Raw genomic sequence first — 20,512 nt, forward strand, 5'->3', positions numbered from 1 at the left:
TGCTGTATACTCTAGCATTATATTACATTTCTCAGTGTGCATAGGAGGTAAGCCTGATAGCCCTCAAGGAAAATTCTCACCTTTAAGATGGCTTTCTTATAGGTGCAAATGCAGAATCCACCTCCTCCTGAGTCTTTCCCAGGCTATGTGCTCTAGCTCCTCCCACAAACCACAAGGTCACATGTCATTAGGGCTGAATTGCATACAGTTGCCTGGGAAAGAAGCTGTATACTCAGAAGGAGGGGATTGCTCCTTCAATGATGAACTATCAACAGTCAGCCAACCTGGTGGTGGTCATCCTTTGTAAGCAGGCACAGCTGATCATAGGAAGGTGCCAATTATTTGTCTTAAGAAAATGCTGAGTGCCAGGCAGTGGTGGTACACACCTTTAATTCCAGCACTCAGGAGGCAGAGCCAAGTGGATCTCTGTGAGTTCGAGGCCAACCTGGTTTACAGAGTGAGATCCAGGACAAGCACCAAAACTACATAGAGAAACCCTGTCTTGAAAAAACAAAAACAAAAACAAAAACAAAAAAAAGAGAAGAAAAGAAAAAAAAAAGGAAAATGCTGAGCAACAACAACTAACTAAAAACAGATGAATAGAAACTATGTATAAGATAATGTAATAAATTAATGTTTCCTAGGTATAATCTGTTAAACTAAACCTTAGAGAAAATACAAGACAGTCTTTATATAATACATGGCATCACTACTATAACCATACTTTTGGTTTTTAATGAGTATATGTAGTCAATACAAAGAAACAGCAAATAAATAACAAAACATTATCAAATTGATGTGTACAGTATCCAGTACAACACAATTAAGAAATCTCTCTTAAAACTATGATTCTCCAGCTTACTACAGAGAGATCTTTGCACAGAGGGTCTCCCTATCCTCTCCGTGGATGAGCATCCCATTAGCTGTTTTAACTACGGACATGTGGCCAATAACAGTATACATAAAAGGTGAACAAATATTTATATCCTAATATCCTAATCTCTAACAGGCCTGGTTAACATAATACTTATCTTTGAGGTATTTTAGAGGCAGCCCTCCCTTAGCTAAATTCTCCTTTGTGTGATATACTATCTCATAAGCATTGGTAAATCCTTAATATCACCAATTCTACCTTTCTACATCACAGCTTGGTAGTGGAGCTACCCAACACATGAGATGCCTTTTAAAACCTCCAAAAAATTAACTATGAATGGATCTGACATGTAAGGTTAAGTGCAAAGTGCTGAACTTCTAGAAGATACTTGAGAAACTAGGCCTCTCTGAGTTTGGCAGCCTGCTTGGGCCATGAGAGGTTTCTTTAAGGTCCCGATGTATAAAGCAAAAACAGCTCCTTCTCTAAAACCGGGAATATGCTTGGGAGAGAGCTGGTCATGTTCTGGGGGTAGGGCCTTTGGGAAGGGATTGCTTCAGACCCTGAGAACCCAACTCTTTACACACATCAGGATATGGTTATCAGTCCCAGGGCCACTGTGAACTTTGTTCATAATGTTCTTGAGTTACCCTGTGTTCTTCTTGGGCAATATTGTCTGATTAGCCTCCTCCTGAATTTGTACACTTCCTTTTAAAATTGACCCCACTGGTTTATAGTAACAAGAGACTTGCTGTTGAATTTGGCACTAATCTACATTCAGTCTGGGATAGGTGTGTGCTTCAAGTGGAAGCCAGGGCTGGAAAACACTGTGCTGTGTCTCTTCAGGTCACTCGGTCCTGTCACTCAGTCCACACTAACTAATCAGGCCCTCCAGTGGACCGGCCAGTCAGATGGGAGGGTTCTTCCGGGTGCTAGGCTTCTGGCTCAGCTGCTTTGCTGAGGAAGTCGGAAGTTGGACTGTGTACGGCGCCTTGGGCTCCACTGCAGGGAGCTTTGGGGAGAGCACGGGCGATCTCTGCAGCCGAACCGAACCGTGGTGAGCGAAGGGCTGCTGTCCCCAGGCGGGGAGGAGTGGCCGGCCATGGTGAGCAAGGGGTCGCTGTCCCAGGACTAAAAGGAGCGGCTGGCTGAGCCGCGGGAGCCGATGTGATGGGTCCTATCCCGCTCCGTGGGAGCCAGCGGCCAGATGCAGAGCTCAGCATGTTTCTGCCTGGACCCGCGTGGTCTTGCACGGTCCTGCTTGTCCAGTGTGGTCCCTGCAACTCCCTGGGCTGGGGCAGCAGCCTCTGAATAACTTCACTCCACTGGCTGTGTCTGTGCAGAGCATTGGGAGCTGGACTGTGCTTTGAAGTGTCCTTGTTGACGTCACTGTGAAATGCTGATTCCTGTAGTGCTTGTATTGTCCCGATGGAAGGCAGATTTGCCAAACTCAGAAAGCCCTAGTCTCTCTAGTATCTTTCAGAAGCTCTGCACTTTTAACATTGAACATTTAGGTGTAGGATCCGTCTGGAGTTAATTTTGTGGAGCTTGTAAACAGCATTTCCTGTGTAGAGTAGCACTCCACTGCTAAACTGTGATGTAGAAGAAACTTAGTGGTATAAGGATTTACCAATGCTTAGGAGACATTAAGTCACACAAAGTAGAATTTAGCTAAGGAAGGGCTGCCTTCCAAATACCCCAAAGACAAGTGGTATGTTAACCATGCCTGTTAGAGATTAGTATGATAAGATGTAAATGTTTGTTTACCAGGACTAACCAGCCATTAAGCTACATTCCCATAACAAAGGAGACAACCCTGATTTATAACCAGCCTAAATGTCCACCTCCCCATCACAGAACAGGCCTCTAACTGCTCAAGGAACCATTACAGGGTCACAACCAACTTTAAGTCCTGGTGTGCCATGAAGGTATATTAATTCTAGAACAGCTGCATCTCCAGCCTTTTTGAAAAGTGGTTTTCAGTCAAGGTCTCCTATGTTGACTGAAGCATGTCTGTAGCCCCACAGGGCATTGCCCTTGCTGTCCTCCTGACTAACCACCCTAAATCCTTGGATTACAGGCCTGTAGCACCACAGAGTTCTAAAATGACCAGTTTGAGTCACATAGTGGACTGTCCATTGCAGTAACAGGAAAAGGATTTGTGTGTGGAGCTTGGCTTCTCCCTTCAGACCAGAAGAGGAGGGACAGTGTGCTGTGCACACTGCAGGGGGAAACAGACTAGACAACAGCTAGATCACAGACAGAAATTAAAGGCAGTGAGCTGCAGGGGTCTCCATCATCAAGAAGGGGCACGGTGAGTGACTGTCTGTGCAGTTTCTCTCAATGAATTGATTCCTTCCATGTGAATGAACACAGACAGCAATGGTGGGTGTACAATTTAGGGAGGGTAGCTACTGAGTATTCAGTTTCCAGTTAGGGAACTCTCCTATGCAGATATGTGCAGTTCTAGTTAACACAGTTGAGTCAGCTCAGAAGTTTGAGACACAGGCCATTGGCTGTCAATCTGTGTCAGCTTATAGCACTCAGCAGCTATCATTTTACATGGACAAAGTCATACAATGTCTTATTAATTGCATTTTCTCTATCAGGGAAGTGCCCACTCTGTTTCAAAGTCAGTATAACCTAGTATTCTTCCAATTATTATTATTTTTTTTTATCATTTTTAAAAGTCAATTATTGGTATCACTCTAAAATTTCATTTTCTTTAAATGAATTACTCCTTTAATCTTTATTTGTTTCTGTTTCCAGTGTTTCTAGGTCATTGATAGTTTCATTCCCTTTTCTCAAGTGCTGTTGATCATTTATTTCTATTAAGAGCAATGTCGCCTATAGCCCAGGCTTGCTTCATGCTATATAATTGAGATTGCTTTGAACACCCAATCCTGCCTCTGCTGCCCAGTGCTGGGAAGTCCGTCAGTCAGTCCTGCAGCTCCTTCTAGCCTGGGTCTTGACTGGTCAGTGAGAAGGAAAAGAGACCAGTGAATGAGTGTCCTCCAATATCTGGCTTTTATTGGGAACTTAAAATGCTGCAGGACCTATGTGAGAACTGAGTTCATTACCAACTGTAAAGCAGGTGTCCTCACAGCAGAGAAGGATGGGCAGGAAGGAGGGTGAAACCTTGCCTGCTTTGACAGTAGTTGACATCAGCAATGAGTAGTGAGGTGATCAATTTTAGATGATCGACAAATGTCCTGACTGGCCATTTCTTGGGCCCACAGACCAGGCAATCAAGAATCTGAATACAGAACTGAAGTTCTTGTGAAACAAAATTACAGTAGTTACACTAGTTCAAGCAAAATAGAAGATCTGGGTAAAATAGTGTGGCCCTGCCTAACAGGACTGTGTTTTACAGTTTGAGATGTTAAGTCTGAGAGAAAAGGTATGAGCAGTACTTGGTGTGTTCCAAATCTCGAGTCTCTGGAGCACATGCCATAAAGCCTGTTTCAACTTCTTAACATAACTTTACGAATATAATCACATCATTTCCACCCTATCTTTCCTGCCTCCAAGCCCTCCCATAGACTCTTTATTATTTTCTAATTTATGGCCTCTTTTTGCTTAAGCAACACCAACTATTTGAATTTGAGCTGTGTTTGGCTGCAGGACTTCCCAACTATGAAGCAATGGGTTGGCTGCCCTGGACATTGAGTGTGTAATGGAATGTGCACACAAAAGACCCTGTGCCTTGGAAGAGGAACAGGAAATGCTCCGGGAGATTGGAAGATTCTACTAAAATACTAATTTCCCAGACTAGAGCGCTGTATCATAGGGTGGAAGGGCAGAGCTGGGAAGGCCTATGCTGTTTGGGTGTTTTGATTTCTGCTCACCCAGTAGGGTAACTGCTACTGTCCTGAGGCTCAGCTGGGTGGCTCTAGCTAATGAGGGACCCTCGGAAGGCTTAACAATCAAGAGTACCTGTGGGAGGTAGCTTGTAGATTCTTTCTAAGGTTCTATTCTAATGCAGCTGTAAGGAGCTGTGAGGGAGACCACAAGCCATGCCATAGTGAGAGTGGGGTCACTGTCTTCACTGTCAGGGCAGGAAGAGCAGTTCTGCTGAGCTGTCAGAGCTGCTGGGACTGAATTGGACCACAATCCAGACTAGTTCTGTTAGTCCTTGTGGTGACCTGGGTAGTGGCCCTTGGACCCCTGACCCTCCCTGAGTGTGGATTCTCTGGGGTTAGGGAGGCTCTTTACACCTGGCTTTGGGAGCTGTGGTGCTTATAATATCAGTGCCCAGTGTGTACACACAGGCCTTGCTTCTGGTGTGTGGTGGGAAGACAGATTGGAAAACTGAAGGTCTGGTTTCTAGAAGTTCTAAATGTTGCATTCCCCATTCAGTTTTGTGTGATAAATTTTACAAATAGCTTAGAAACTGGTAGAAAGGAGGTGATGGGGATCATCCTTCAGCAATACTTGATCAGGGAAATTCAATAATAGGGGACAAAGGGAGTTTCTGAGTTGCAAACGTTTTTCAGGCGTGCATGGGGTTGCATTGATGGAGAGGGCAGATTCCACATTTTGTGCCCTAATGCATGTGGCAGGAATAAATTATTCTTGTTTATTGTTTTGTGTGTGGGGGCATCAGTGGGGTTGGGCTTGCCTGAAACCACAGGGGGCACCAGAGCCATAGTCCACCTTTCTGATGACTTCCATTTCCAGAGAGAGCTCTAGAGCATGGGGCTGTTTGGAAAGGAGATCAGTAGCTGGGAGGTCAGAAATAAAACAGTTTAGGGGTCCCTTTGAGTCATCTTTGTGTGAATTTTGAAGTCTGTGTTATTTAATTTCTATATATCTACAATCATAAATAACATTGGCCAAGTTCACATTTTCCCTGGCTGAGTTTTCTTAGGTCTTTTGATAAAAGCTTGACTATATTTTTTCGCTTTTGCTCCTGGCTTTTTCTTTCCATCCTCTTATTTTTTTTAATTTTTTTTTTTTTTTTTTTTTTTTTTTTGGTTTTTCGAGATAGAATTTCTCTGTGTAGTTTTGGTGCCTGTCCTGCTGGATCTCATTCTGTAGACCAGGCTGGCCTTGAACTCACATAGATACACCTGCCTCCCGAGTGCTGGGATTAAAGGCGTGTGCCACCACTGTCCAGCTCCATCCCCTCATTCTTTCACAAATATTGTACACATTCCCAATTGTTGTAACTTTGTGGTAAGTACAGAAGTCACATTGTATCAATGTGTGTACTATTTCTTCATAATCCTATTGAGAATTCTTAGTTTTTCCACATGGAATGTAGCTTTAGAATTAGGTTTCCTGTTAATTTTTTTTTTTTTTTGCAATTTTCCTTGGATTGTATTGAATTTATGCTACTAATTGAACATATACAAAATCCCTTTTTTAAAAACAAGTATGTCATGTTAATGATGTTGTTTACAGAAATATAAAAGGGTAAAGGATATTATTCTACATAATCATTTGTTTAGCAAACTACAGTAAGTGTGTGAATCTGAATCTGATGTGAAATAATGTACACTGCCATAGAAAGAAGAGTTCTGTATAGAGTTCAGTGATACAGAATATATTATTATGTTCACGTAAAAGATATCCCACTAAGTATGATTTAATTGAGAAACCAAAAAGAGTGAAAATAAAACATGCTCCAGAATTGAACAATGAATCTGAATATGACATGGGATTATGTAATAAACTTTTGTGGTTGTTGGTTGGGATTTTCCACAATATCAACTAAAAGCAGTTAAAGCCATGTTGCGCTGTTATAGTTGATATAAAATTGCACACATTTAGTGCATGTATTTATGATGCATTTGGTCATATTACCTACACCCTAGCAACCTCATTACCACAAACAACAGAGTAAACCATGTTCTCCAGACAGTCTTTTTCTATCCATGTGTGTCTACAGTATACAGAGTTCTCATAAAATGACAGAATTGCTATGGACCCAGCAATCTTCTCAGTGTAATCTTCCATGCACTTGAAATTAGTATTAAAAAGTATCAGAACTCTCATACCCATGGCAGTTATATTCAGGGTTGCCTAAGTAGGAAAATAACATAAGTGTTCCCTTGTTGAGGACAAATTGGGTGCCTCATATAGTGCTAAATGAATGAAGACATTCACAATGGTTAAAGGACCCTCACACTCAGTGCTGTATCTGTCATGACGCAGTATGTGATTTCAGCTTAGGCTCTGTCAACCCACTTCTTATTCCCTTCTGATTTTAATGTCTAAAGCACTGTCATTTGTTAGATGGATATGAAAGCTTCATCCATCTTGTCTACCCTACAGGTAGCAATAGAAAAGGAAAGGCAGAAAGAATTCAGAATCTAGCTGAAGCAATCATCTTCAAAGGTTTTTCTTTTTTTTCTGACAGGTCTTTCATGCAAGTCTTTCTTTTGCTTTTTTAAGAGTTACTCCAACATGTGGGTCCATTCTAATATAGAAGCCAAACTTGGCAGGATCACTCATGTTGTGCTGGTTCTAGAAACAAGAAAGGTGCAAAATTTCAGGTCATGGATTCTTAGTCTGTGGTTCTAGTTCAGCACTGTTACAGGCATCTGTGTTTGGCAAAGTCAGAGCCCCAGTGAGGAGACTGTGAGAGTCAATTACATGAAGCTGTGAAGATGAAGCGTGGGTTGTGTTTTGAGACCACAAGATGTTGAGATTCCTAAGCTGTGAGACATCTGCCACAAAGAGTTGCATATATGGAGTGGAAGTAACGAGAGAGAGAGAGAGAGAGAGAGAGAGAGAGAGAGAGAGAGAGAGAGAGAGAGAGATGTGTGAGAAGTTGCTGAGATAGGGTCATCTAACCCCTTCAAACTGATATCCCCTATGTTTACCACAGAGGTACAGGATTTTGTGTTTACCTTGCTGGGTTTCAGTTTTGCCTTGGTCCAGTCTTCCCCCACTATGTCCCCATTCCTATATTTTGGATTGGGAACATGTATTCTGTACCATTGTATGTTGGGAACTTGTTTTCTGATTTTACAAGATGTCACAGTTGCTTTGAGTATCAGAAGAGACTTTGGACATTTGAACAGTGTTGGGACTGGTGTAGATTAGGAGGATCTTTGAAGTTAGATTAAATGCATTTTCATCATGGGATGATAATGATTTTATAGTGACTTGGGTCAGAATGTAGGTGATTGAATAAAAGCTCCCAGATAGGATGTTATATTTGAACACTTGTCTCTCCTTGCTGGCTTTCTTTTGGGCACTTATGGAGCCTTCAGTAGGAAGAGCCTTCCTGGATGAAATTCTTCACTGGGGATGGGATTTGCTTGTCTATAGCCTCACCCTATTTTCTGTTCTTTATGTCTGGTGTGTTGTGATTGAAACTGATTAGCCATCTTCCTTCTCTTGCTTCATGACTTTACTACCATTATAGACTATCCCTAAATCACACAAGATACAGTAGAAGCAATTGCTATTCAATGCCAAACCATTTTGCTGGCCTGATATTTTTGTTTAATTTTTTTTTTAAATTTTTTGGTTTTGAAGACAGTGTTTCCCTGTGTAGTCATGGCTTCCCTGAAAGTAGGTCTGTAAACCAGGCTGGCCTCAAACTCAGAGATCCTCCTTTCCTGGTCTCCTGAGTGCTGGGATTAAGGTGGGCCAACATGCTGTCTTTTTTGTTTATACATCATTGGCAGATGGGCCTTGAATGTAGGTTTTTGTACATGCCAAGCGTATGCTGCTGTGCTGAGCTTCACCTACATCTTGAATTCTGAAATTTTCAGAGGGTCTCATTCTGTTTCTCTGGGTGGCATGAATTTATGACATTAATACTACCTGAGCCTTTTGAGTCATTGGATTGCAGCTGTGTGATATTCTTCCTACCTATTGTGTTTGTTTTGTATTTTTTATAAGTTAATTTATTTTACATCTTGTCTACAGTTTCCCCTCCCTTTTCTCCTCCCAGTCCCTTTCCCCCACCCTTCTCTGTTCCCACCCCAAATCCACTCCTCTGTTCTTGTTTAGGAAAGGGAAGGTCTCCCAAGAATATCAACAAAACATGACATATAAAGTTACAGTAAGACTAAGCACTTCTCCATGTATAAAACTGGACAGGTGACCCCATATGAGGAGTAGGGTCCCAAAAGCCAGTAAAAGAGTTGGAGACAGCCCCTGTTCCTACTGTTAAGAGTCCCAGAAGAGGACCAAGCTATACAACTGTAACATATATGCATAGTGCTAGGTCAGTCCCATGCAGGCTCCCTGGTTGTTGGTTTAGTCTTTGTGAGCCCCAGTGAGCCCAGGTTAGTTGATTCTGTGAGTTTTCTTGTGGTGTTCTTGACTCCTCTGGCTTCTACAATTCTCCCCCTCCCCTGCAGGATTCCCCAAGCTCCACCTATTGTTTGGCTGTGAGTCTGCATTTGTTTCCATCAGTTGCTGGATGAAGCCTTTCTGATAACAATTGGGCTAGGCACCAATCTATAGCAGAATATTTTTAGGCCTCATTACATTGACATTTTCCCTCCTCCATTTGTGTGTGGTTCTATCCTAGGTCTCTGGGTCATCCAGCCTGTTGGTCCTTGCTATGGGCTGCAGGAAAATATTATAAGAACTCAGCTGGTTATAGCAAAGCCACTACCTGAAGGGATCAAGGAATTCCTTCAGAGGAAGCCAAATTCCAAGGAGCTTTTTATGCTTTGGCTTGTTATATATCAGCTGTCTTCCGTTATGAAAGTCACGTGTGCCTTCATAGTTTTCCCAATTGATTTTTCCCTAAGAATTGCTAACAATGTGGACTGATCACTCTTTGGACATATACATTCAAGGTATTTGGAGAACAGCCTCAGGAAAGGTGTCCTTCCCCCATCCCCTTTCAGCACTGGAATCAGATATTTCCCTTAGCCACTTTCAAGGACTAACAGAAATAACATTCCAGACCACCACATGCTAGTCTTTTGATTTAAGGAGACACTGCCTAGGTCAGGTGGACCTTAAGTTATAACTTTACACAATTTAGCTCAGACCCTCCTTTCTTACAGCCTTACTAACTCTATAGACCACTAACTTCTTACCTAACCACTTCTTGAAATAGCGACCGAGCACATAGACCCCCTTTTTCATATACTAACTGGTCATTAGCACTCAGTTGATCTCTTTTTACTACCATTTTGGATTGTAAAGAAAGCCTGATGGTCACTGCCTGAGGGAAAGTCTTACCTACCTTTATGACCCCATAGAATTCAAGCCTGGTGACCTTGCTCCACCAGAGGCTTACTGTTGTATGGGTTTATAACTGGATTCCTGGGAAACTTAGGAGGAACATAGAGAACTGAGAGAATAAGGAGACAGAGAAGAGAAAAGAGAATGGAAGAACTAGATGAGTAAGAACTGGAGATGAACAAACTGAGACGGGGAAGAACTAGATTGAAGGGCTAGAAGAGAGGACTAGAGGAACGAGATGGAAGATGAGCAAGAGCCAGATGAGAAAGAACAAGATGAGAGAGAAGGAGAAGGGGCTGGAGCTGATATGGGAAAGAACTAGATGGATGAGAACCTAGAAGGGGCAGAACTAAGATGAAGGAATTTAGATAGAACCTAGAGGGGACAGCAGATGAATGTAGAGAGAAATCAGGCAAGAAAGGAGCTAAAAATAAGAGCAGAATAGAAGCTTATATAGAGAGAACTGACACAGAATAATAAAGTGTATGGACTAAGGAGTTTCGTGTACATAGATTCATTTCTTTTCATCAAAGATTAATTATCAGCTGGTTGTAGATTCTTCCCAGACCCTAGGAGGGGACTATTGAGGGGCTGGACCCCCATTCCCCCAAAGGGCCTGGTGTTCCAGGCAGTGTTAGGGGTGGGTTTACTTTCCTGGCATGGGTTTTAGTCTAGACTGGTCATTGGTCAGCCACTCCCTCAATCTCTAGGCCACCTTTACCCCAGCACATCCCATAGGCAGGACAGACTATAGGTCTAAGGTTATATGTCTGGGTTGGTTTCCCACTCCTTCCATTTGAAGTCTTGCCTGGTCAAAGGAGATGGCCAGATCAGGCTATGTATCTGCTATTGCTAGGAGTCTTAGCTGGGGTCATTTTTGGAGATTCCTGGGAGATTCCCTGGCACCAGGTTTTGATCTGACCTTGAAATGCCCCCTTCCATTCGTCTCTTTCAGTACTTTCCCCTTGGTTACCTCCCCCCAACCTGGTGCACTCATGTTCCCTTTTCCACCAGCAATCTCCTCACAAAAATCTCTTCTATATCTGCCCTTCCCAGGGAGAGCCAGGCATCCCCCACCCTTTGCATCTTCCTTGTTACCTAGTCTCTCTGGGTCTGAGATTGCAGCATGGTTTTCCTTTATTTTACAGCTAATACCCACTTATGAATGAGTGCATACCATGTTTGTCTTTCTCGGTCTGGGTTACTTTACTCAGGATAATTTTTTTCTAGTTCCATCCATTTGCCTTCAAACTTCCTGATATCATTGTTTTAAATAGCTGAGTGATACTCCATTGTGTAAATGTACCACATTTTCTTTATCCATTCCTCAGTTGAGAGACATCTAGGGTGTTTCCAGGTTCTGGCTATTACAAATAAAGCTGCCATGAACATAGTTGAGCATGTGTCCTTGTGGTTTGATTGAGTAGCCTTTGGGTATATACCCTAGAGAGTGGTATAGCTGGGTCTTGTGGTAGATTGATTTCCTGTTTTCAGAGGCACCGCCACACTGATTTCCAAATTGGCTATACAAGTTTGCACTTTGACGAGTAATGGAGGAATGTTCCCCTTGCTTTAATCCTCTCCAGAATGATCTATTACTTGTATATTTGATCTTAGCCATTCTGACAGGTGTAAGATGGAATCTCAGAGTCATTTTGATTTGCATTTTTCTTATGGCTAAGGATGTTGAACATCTCCTTAAGTGTGTCTTGGCCATTTGAGAGTCTTATGTTAAGAACTGTTTAGATCTGTTCCCCCAGTTTTTTTTTTGTTTGTTGATTTTTTTCATTTATTTTACATACTGACCACAGTTTCCCCTCCCTCCTCTTCTCTTGTTCCCTCTACCCTCTACCCCATTTTTAAATTGAATTATTTTATTTGTTGATGTCTGGTTTCTTGAGTTCTTTATATATTTTGGATATCAGCCCTCTGTTGGATGTGGGGTTGGTGAAGATCTTTTCCCATTCTGTAGGCTGCTGTTTTGTCCTATTGATGGTGTTGTTTGCCTTACAGAAGCTTTTTAGTTTCATGAGGTCCCATTTATTAAGTGTTGATCTTAGTGCCTGCATTATTGGTGTCTTGTTCACAAAGTTGTCTTTTGTGCCAACACATTCAAGGCTCTTTCCCACTTTTTCTTCTATCAGATTCAGTGTATCTGAATTTATGTTGAGGTCTTTGATCCACTTGGACTTGAGTTTTCTGCAGGGTAATAGATATGGATCTATTTGCATTTTTCTACATGCCAACATCCAGTTAGACCACCACCATTTGCTGAAGATGCTTTCTTTTTTCCATTGTATAATTTTGGCTTCTTTGTAAATGTCAGGTGTCCATTGGTATGTTATGTATCATTTGCCATATGCAATAATACAAGAGCCTCAGGTGTGTCTGAGGCATCTTGTGATTAAAGTCATGGGATGGCTACAGTGCCACTTCAGGAAAACAATCACTGTTTCCCACAAGGATTCTTGAAGGTCAAATTTCTTCTAAAAAAAAGCTGTTCACTCTGGTGTCTATCCTGATACAGTAATTCTGCTAAATTCCTATAACAGTGGACAGTCTTGTTTTGTTCCTGATTTTATTGGAATTGCTTTGAGTTTCTCTGCATTTAATTTGATGTTGTCTGTTGGCTTGCTGAATATTGCTTTTTTTTTTAAAGATTTATTTATTTATTATGTATACATCATGTATGACTACAGGCCAGAAGAGGGCACCAGATCTCATTACAGATGGTTGTGAGCCACCATGTGGTTGCTGGGAATTGAACTCAAGACCTCTGGATGAGCAGTCAGTGCTCTTAACCTCTGAGCCATCTCTCTACCCCGGCTTGCTGAATATTGTTTTTATTATGTTTAGGTGTGTCCCTTGTATCCCTAATCTCTCCAAGACTTTTAATATGAAGTGGTGTTGGATTTTGCCAGAGGGTTTTTCAGCATCTAATGAGATAATGATGTGGTTTTTTATTTAAGTTTGTTTATGTGGTGGATTACATTGAGAGAATTTTCATATGTTGAACCATCCCCACATCTCTGGGATGAAGCCTACTTGATCATATGGCTGATCTTTTTTATGTGTTCTTGGATTTGGTTTGCTTGTATTTTATTGAGTATTTTTGCATGAATGTTCATGAGTGAAAATGGTCTGTAGTTCTCTGTCTTTGTTGAGTCTTTGTGTGGTTTGGGTATCACAGTGATTTTGGCCTCAGAAAGAATTTGGCAATGTTCCATCTGTTTCTGTTTTGTAAAATAATTTGAAAAGTATTGACATTAGCTTTTATTTGAAAGTCTGGTAGAATTCTACACTAAAACCTTCTAGCCATAGGCCTTATTTGTTTGGGAGACTTTTAATGACTGCTTCTATTTCCTTAGGGGTTATAGGTCTATTTAAATTGTTTATCTGATATTGATTCAACTATGGTAAATAGTATCCTTCAAGAAATTTGTCCATTTACATTTTCCAACTTTGTGGAGTACAGATTTATGAAGTATTATCTTATCTGATCTTGATTCAACTTTGGTAAGTGGTATCTATCAAGAAAATTCACCCACCTCTGCCCCCTGAGTCCTGGAATTAAAGACATGAGCTGATACACCCAGATTACACATTTTTTTGGAGTTAGTAATTGTTTATACAGTTTCTCTGATGTGCACTCAGTACTGTTGATCTGCTTGCTTCTCTCTCTTTATGTCTGTTAACTGGCATTTTTCTTATTCAAAGGGCATATAAATGACAGGGGTGAATCTCCCTTTCAGTTTCCTTCTAAAGTAATTTGGTAATTACATTAGAACTTCTGTGTCATGGAATAAGTATGGGACGCACCAGAATTATATGAATATATTATCAACGAAGGATACATTTACAGTATTGTCACGATCATGCTTTCCGTTGTACACATGTATGGAATATTTTAGAATGCAGTGACCTATGATGATGTGCATGTTGACTTCACTCGGGAAGAGTGGGCTTTGCTGGATCCTTCCCAGAAGAGGCTCTATAAAGATGTGATGCTGGAGACCTACAGGAACCTCACTGTGATAGGTAAGACTGTGAATGTTCCTTCCCTTTCCCAAATAAGGGGACAACTGTTTTTTATGTAATTTTCACTGACTAAGAATGAGGTGAATAAATCAGGCAGGGTTCTAAGATAAACTGATGATAATAACTTATTTTGCATAATTTCTAATAATATATCATACATTTTCTGGTACTATATTTTAGGCTACAATTGGGAAGACCATAATATTGAAGAACATTGTCAAAGTTCTAGAAGACATGGAAGGTAATTTTCATCTGCAAGTGGATACAAATGTGCCTCTGAAGAAAATTTAATATTCCTGGAAGTTTTAAAGAAAGCAGCAGTATAAATAAGCACAGTTTTAAGTGTATTGATAATCATTAATTTCTCACAAAACCATGTACTTCAATGTCAGGGAGCTGGTTTGTGTTTGCAAGGCATTCTTGTAAGAAAGAAGACAAGGAAACAACACTTTAACAGATATCACTATTTTAATCACAGCTCCATGATCACTATGCTATAGAACTACTAATCTGTTTACTTGATATGATTCATATATTGCAAAGACATACATGTGGAGTAGGTGATAAGTATATGTCCAAAATCTTCTTATAAGCAAATTGTAAAGCTAGTGTTACTCATATACTTGTAATGACTTTGCTAAGTTTAGTAAGCAGGGCAGTTTATGAGACTCAAGAACATTGTTGTGGAGAAACCTAAATCCCTACACCACATGTCTTTGAGGAACAAGAAGTCAAACTGTGTGAATGCAATTTGGAAACCATTCAGTTGTTATTTTTCCTTTCATAGGTATATTAGATGTCACAATGGATACAAGCCATGTGAGCATAGAGATATTTAAAGAAGCAATGTACCTCTCTCTCTCTCCCAGAATAATTAAAAGATGTATAGTAGTCCCCACTTTAAGTAGACTTATAGAATGTGATACAAGTTTGTGATAAATTGGTTTTCCAACTGCATCAGGAATACATTAGTAAACTCATACTGCACAAAAAATCCCTATGAGTATTAGGAATGTGGAAATTCATCTATTTGTCCTGGTTCACTTTACAAATGTATTATGACTCACACTATAGGAAAATTTATGAATGCAATTAGTGTGGTAAAGCTCTGAATTCTTCAATTCACTTCAAATATGTGAAAAAACTCATATGGAAAAAGGATGCTATAAATGTGAGCCATGTAATAAAGGCTCTTACCATCACAGGTATTTTCAAAAGTGCAAAACAACTTATAATGAATGGGAATACTCTAAATGTAAATAAAGTGATAAAACTTTAAGATCTGTTTCCTTTTTACAGTTAAACCAAATTGTAAAATTAATTCATTTTGGTTAAAAGATTCATTAGTGTAATGAATGTGGTAAAGTTTATACATGTGGCAATTTTCTATATAGGCATGAAAGAAGTCATAATGGAGAGAAACTCTCTGAATATACTCAATGTGCTAAAGCCCTTACATATCACACTCATCTTCAAAGACATGAAAGAATTCATACTGGAAAGAAACTCTATGAATGTAATCAGTGCAGTAAATCCTTTGCATGTCACAATGGTCTTCAAAATCATGAAAAAAATTATAATGAAGAGAAACCCTATGAATGTAAGCAATGTGGCAAAGCCTTCACATGTCAGAGTAGTCTCCTAAGACATAAAATAACACATACTGGAGAGAAACCCTATGAATGTAAGCAATGTGGTAAGACCTTTGCATATCATAGTTATCTCCAAATACATAAAAGAACACATACTGGAGAAAAACCCTACAAATGTAATGAATGTGGTAAAGCCTTTTCATGTCATGCTCATCTTCGAAAACATAAAAGAACACATACTGGAGAGAAACCTTATAAATGTAATGAATGTGGTAAAGCTTTTGCACAAAACTGTAATCTCCAAATACATAAACGAACACATCCTGGAGATAAACCTTACAGATGTAATGAATGTGGTAAAGCCTTTGCACGTCAAGGTCATCTTCAAATACATAAAATAACACACACTGGAGAGAAACCCTACAAATGTAATGAATGTGGCAAAGACTTTGCACGTCATGGTGATCTTCAAAGTCATGAAAGAATTCATACTGGAGCAAAATCCTACAAATGTGATGAATGTGGTAAAGCCTTTACACGCCACAGTGATCTCCAAAGTCATGAAAGAACACACACTGGAGAGAAACCCTACAAATGTAATGAATGTGGTAAAGTCTTTACACATCACAATTATCTCCAAAGACATAAAAGAACACATACTGGAGAGAAACCCTACAAATGTAATGAATGTGGTAAAGCCTTTGTGTGTCATGGTTACCTTCAAATACATAAAAGAATACATGCTGGAGAGAAACCCTACAAATGTAATCAATGCAGTAAAGACTTTGTAGATCACACTCATCTTCGAATACATAAAAGAACACATAGTGGAGAGAAACCCTACACATGTAATGAATGTGGAAAAGCCTTTGTACGTCACAGTTATCTCCAAATACATAAAAGAACACATATTGGAGAGAAACCATTCAAATGTAATCAGTGTGGTAAAGCCTATATATGTTATAGTCATCTTCAAATACATAAAAGAACACATACTGGAGAAAAACCCTACAAATGTATTCAATGTGGCAAAGCCTTTGCATATCATAGTCATCTTCGAAAACATAAAAGAACACATACTGGAGAGAAACCTTATAAATGTAATGAATGTGGTAAAGCTTTTGCACAAAATTGTAATCTCCAAATACACAAAAGAACACATACTGGAGAGAAACCCTACAGATGTAATGAATGTGGTAAAGCCTTTGCATGTCAAGGTCCTCTTCAAATACATAAAAGGACACATACTGGAGAGAAGCCCTACAAATGTAATGAATGTGGCAAAGACTTTGTGCGTCACAATGATCTTCAAAGTCATGAAAGAACACATACTGGAGAGAAACCCTGTGAATGTAAGCAATGTGATAAAGCCTTTGCACTTCCCAGTTATCTACAAAGACATAAAAGAACACATAGTGGAGAGAAACCCTACACATGTAATGAATGTGGTAAAGCTTTTTTTTTTTTTTTTTTTTTTTGGTTTTTCAAGACAGGGTTTCTCTGTGTAGCTTTGCGCCTTTCCTGGAACTCACTTGGTAGCCCAGGCTGGCCTCGAACTCACAGAGATCCGCCTGCCTCTGCCTCCCGAGTGCTGGGATTAAAGGCGTGCGCCACCACCGCCCGGCGTGGTAAAGCTTTTGTACATCACAGTTATCTCCAGATACATAAAAGAATACATACTGGAGAGAAACCCTACAAATGTAATGAATGTGGCAAAGACTTTGTGCGTCACAATGATTTTCGAAGTCATGAAAGAACACATACTGGAGAGAAACCCTATGAATGTAAGCAATGTGATAAAGCCTTTGCACTACCCAGTTATCTACAAAGACATAAAAGAACACATAGTGGAGAGAAACCCTACACATGTAATGAATGTGGTAAAGCTTTTGTACATCACAGTTATCTCCAGATACATAAAAGAATACATACTGGAGAGAAACCCTATGAATGTAATCAATGTGGTAAAGCCTTTGTACATCACAGTTATCTCCAGATACATAAAAGAATACATACTGGAGAGAAACCCTATGAATGTAATCAATGTGGTAAAGCCTTTGTACGTTACAGTCATCTACAAATACATAAAAGAACACATACTGGAGAGAAACCCTATGAATGTAATCAATGTGGCAAAGCCTTTGCAGATAGCAGTCACCTTCGAATACATAAAAGAACACATACTAGAGGGAAATCCTATGAATGTAAGTAATGTGGTTAAGCTTTTACATGTAGCAGTATTTGAAATCATGAGAAAACAATCATATAGAAACACTATAAATGTAGTCAGTGTGGAAAAATTTTGCACTTCATGGTAGTCTTTAGACAAGAGTAAAACATTTAGTGTGTAATCAATTTGTTAAAGCCTTTGCACATCATATTAATTTCTGAGAACCTGAGAGAACTCATACCAAAGCAGATCTGACTATAAAGTATTTGATAAGATCTTTAGCCAAAACAGTCAGTTATACAAGATTAATTATTCCAGAGAAAAAGACCTGACAAGGGTCAAAATCTGTTCAAGCATTATGATGTACATCTTTATTTTATTTGCACCTGTGAACTCATGTGGACAAAATCCCTATGAATTTAAACTATGAGGTAGCCCTTTTAGATTTCACTTTTTTCTTCATTTACATGAAAGAATTTGTCTGGTGCAAAACTTCATCAGTAGTGCCTTTTCTGTTGCTGTGATAAAATGTAATGTCTAAGGCAACTTATAAAATAGTTTAATTTGGCTTATGGTTCCAGAGGGATATAGTATCACAATGAAAATGACATGGCAACAAACATCAGATATGGTAGGTAAAGCAGGAAGTTCAGAGCTCACCTCCTGAATCTGCAGCATGAAGCAAGGAGAAGGAGCTGGAAAGGGTATGTGGATTTAAACTCTCAAGCCAACATCCAGTGACATATTTCCTCCAATAGGATAGAATTTCTTAAATCATCCTTATGATACCACCAACTGAGAAGGATTGATTTCTCTGACTTTGAGCCTACATGCTTGTTTTCTGTTCCTTGAACAAATTCATGATGCAGAAAAATGCCATAGGTAAGCCTTTAGATGCCTAAACATCTGGATAACAGGAATAAATGCTTACATGAGAAAAACATCCATGAGTGAAAAGTTGTTCAGTTATTTATGTCTTTGTGTGGGTATGTGCCTGTGCATGTGCATACTGGTCCCCAAGATCGTTAGACCCTGTAATCTTCTCGTAGTAGGAATTATAGGAAATTGTCAAAATTCTGACCTCGGTCCTGGGAATGAACCTGTCTTAACTGCTCTACTATGTCTCTAGCCCTGTAAATATTTTAAAGCCTTTTTCCTTGATGTTAGGAATAGGAATGAACTCATATACAAGAAAAACCATATTCATGTAAATGATTTGATAAAGACTTTAGAAATCACAGTTGCCTTCACTTTCAAGAAAAAAAGTTCATCTCTTTTTTCATCATAACCTTGAAGGCAGTGAATTATTTACCATGTTCACTCAAGTGTAATGGTAGAGATCACCAATTGCGGTTTGTATTTTGAAGTAATAGGAATATGTATTGAACTGTGCTGTATGTGTGGCAAACCCATTTACTGAAGTCTATTTGGTGGTTCACAGTTTCCTTCTGTGGCTTCTGTTCATCTTCTCGTGTGCTTTCACCTGGTGATAGGTATTTTCTGCTGTAATGTATAGAACGGGATGCCCATCATCTAAATGGTCCATCATTTAATTGAATATCAGGCAGTGTGTGATCATACTTTTCAAGTAAGGGGATATGTGAAAGGGTGGTCAGTTGTTTTTCCTGGTTTTGCTTTTCATATATTCACAAATTCCCTTGAGATGTTGTTGTTTTTTACCCAGCCTGGTTTGTATCAGTAAATAGTCAAGGCTACATTTGACCCCTTGATTCTCTTATGTCATCCTCCTAAGTCCAAGTCTAAGACTAGAAGATATACCCCCAACATGTCAAGTTTTGTGAACACATTTTAATAATGTTAATGTTAAAATGCTTAATAGAAGTAACTATAAGGAACATTAAATACCTCCTGTGTGTATCCAAAGCAGCATTTTCATCTCTCTGGTAGAGATGTAATAAAGTAGGATAATTAGCAATCAACTGTATATCTCATAAATACTTTGATGGCTTGGTGGTTTGAAAGAAAATGGCCCCCAAAGGGAGTGTCACTATTAGGAGGTATGGACTTGTTGGAGTTGGTGTGGTTTTGTTAGAGAAAGTGTGTCACTGTGGAGGTGGGCTTTGATGTCTCATATATGCTCATAAAAACTGACCACTTCCTGTTGCCTTTGGATCAAGAGGTAAGGACTCTCAGGTCAGCCCCATGTTTGCCTGCATGCTGCTTTACTTACCACCATGACTATAAAAGAGTAAACCTCCGAACTGTAGTGAGTCACACCATTAAATGGTCTTTTTAAAATAAGAGTTGCTGTGGTCATGGTGTCTTTTCACTCCAATGGAAACCTTAGCTAAGACAATGTACTATGGGCATGTATATGTTCTTTGACATTTCAGCTTCTTCATATCTCCATTAGTTATCCATTGGCACATCATTTTGAAGTACTGCCTAATAATGTAACAGCAACACAATTTATTTTTTAAAAAACATTTCTGGTGTGTGTGTGTGTGTGTGTGTGTGTGTGTGTGTGTGTGTGATGTGATTATAGGATTTTAGGCCATGACAGATATATGGAGACTGAAAGACAACTTTGTAGGGTATACATTTGGCCATCTATATATAATTATCAAAGTCAGGTTGCCAGCCTTGCACACATTTCCCACTGAGCCATCTAACTGATGCTCAAATGCAATAAGTTGATAAATTGCATCAGTAAAC

The 20,512-nt window shown here is 39.7% G+C and overlaps 1 protein-coding gene across 1 annotated transcript; it reads left to right on the top strand.

Annotated features, from left to right (window-relative positions):
- The first annotated feature begins 1,723 nt into the window (after positions 1-1,723).
- On the top strand, positions 1,724-20,098 carry LOC107402808 (uncharacterized). The gene is made up of 5 exons (XM_076553238.1): positions 1,724-1,976; positions 13,948-14,074; positions 14,255-14,315; positions 15,469-17,129; positions 17,310-20,098. Exons 1-5 carry the CDS (start codon positions 1,974-1,976, stop codon positions 17,876-17,878), a joined length of 2,421 nt encoding a protein of 806 aa, XP_076409353.1. The 5' UTR covers positions 1,724-1,973; the 3' UTR covers positions 17,879-20,098.
- Positions 20,099-20,512: the final 414 nt, after the last annotated feature.

The sequence above is a fragment of the Peromyscus maniculatus genome, chromosome 17 (assembly GCF_049852395.1).
Source record: "Peromyscus maniculatus bairdii isolate BWxNUB_F1_BW_parent chromosome 17, HU_Pman_BW_mat_3.1, whole genome shotgun sequence".
Classification (NCBI taxonomy): Eukaryota; Metazoa; Chordata; class Mammalia; order Rodentia; family Cricetidae; genus Peromyscus; species Peromyscus maniculatus.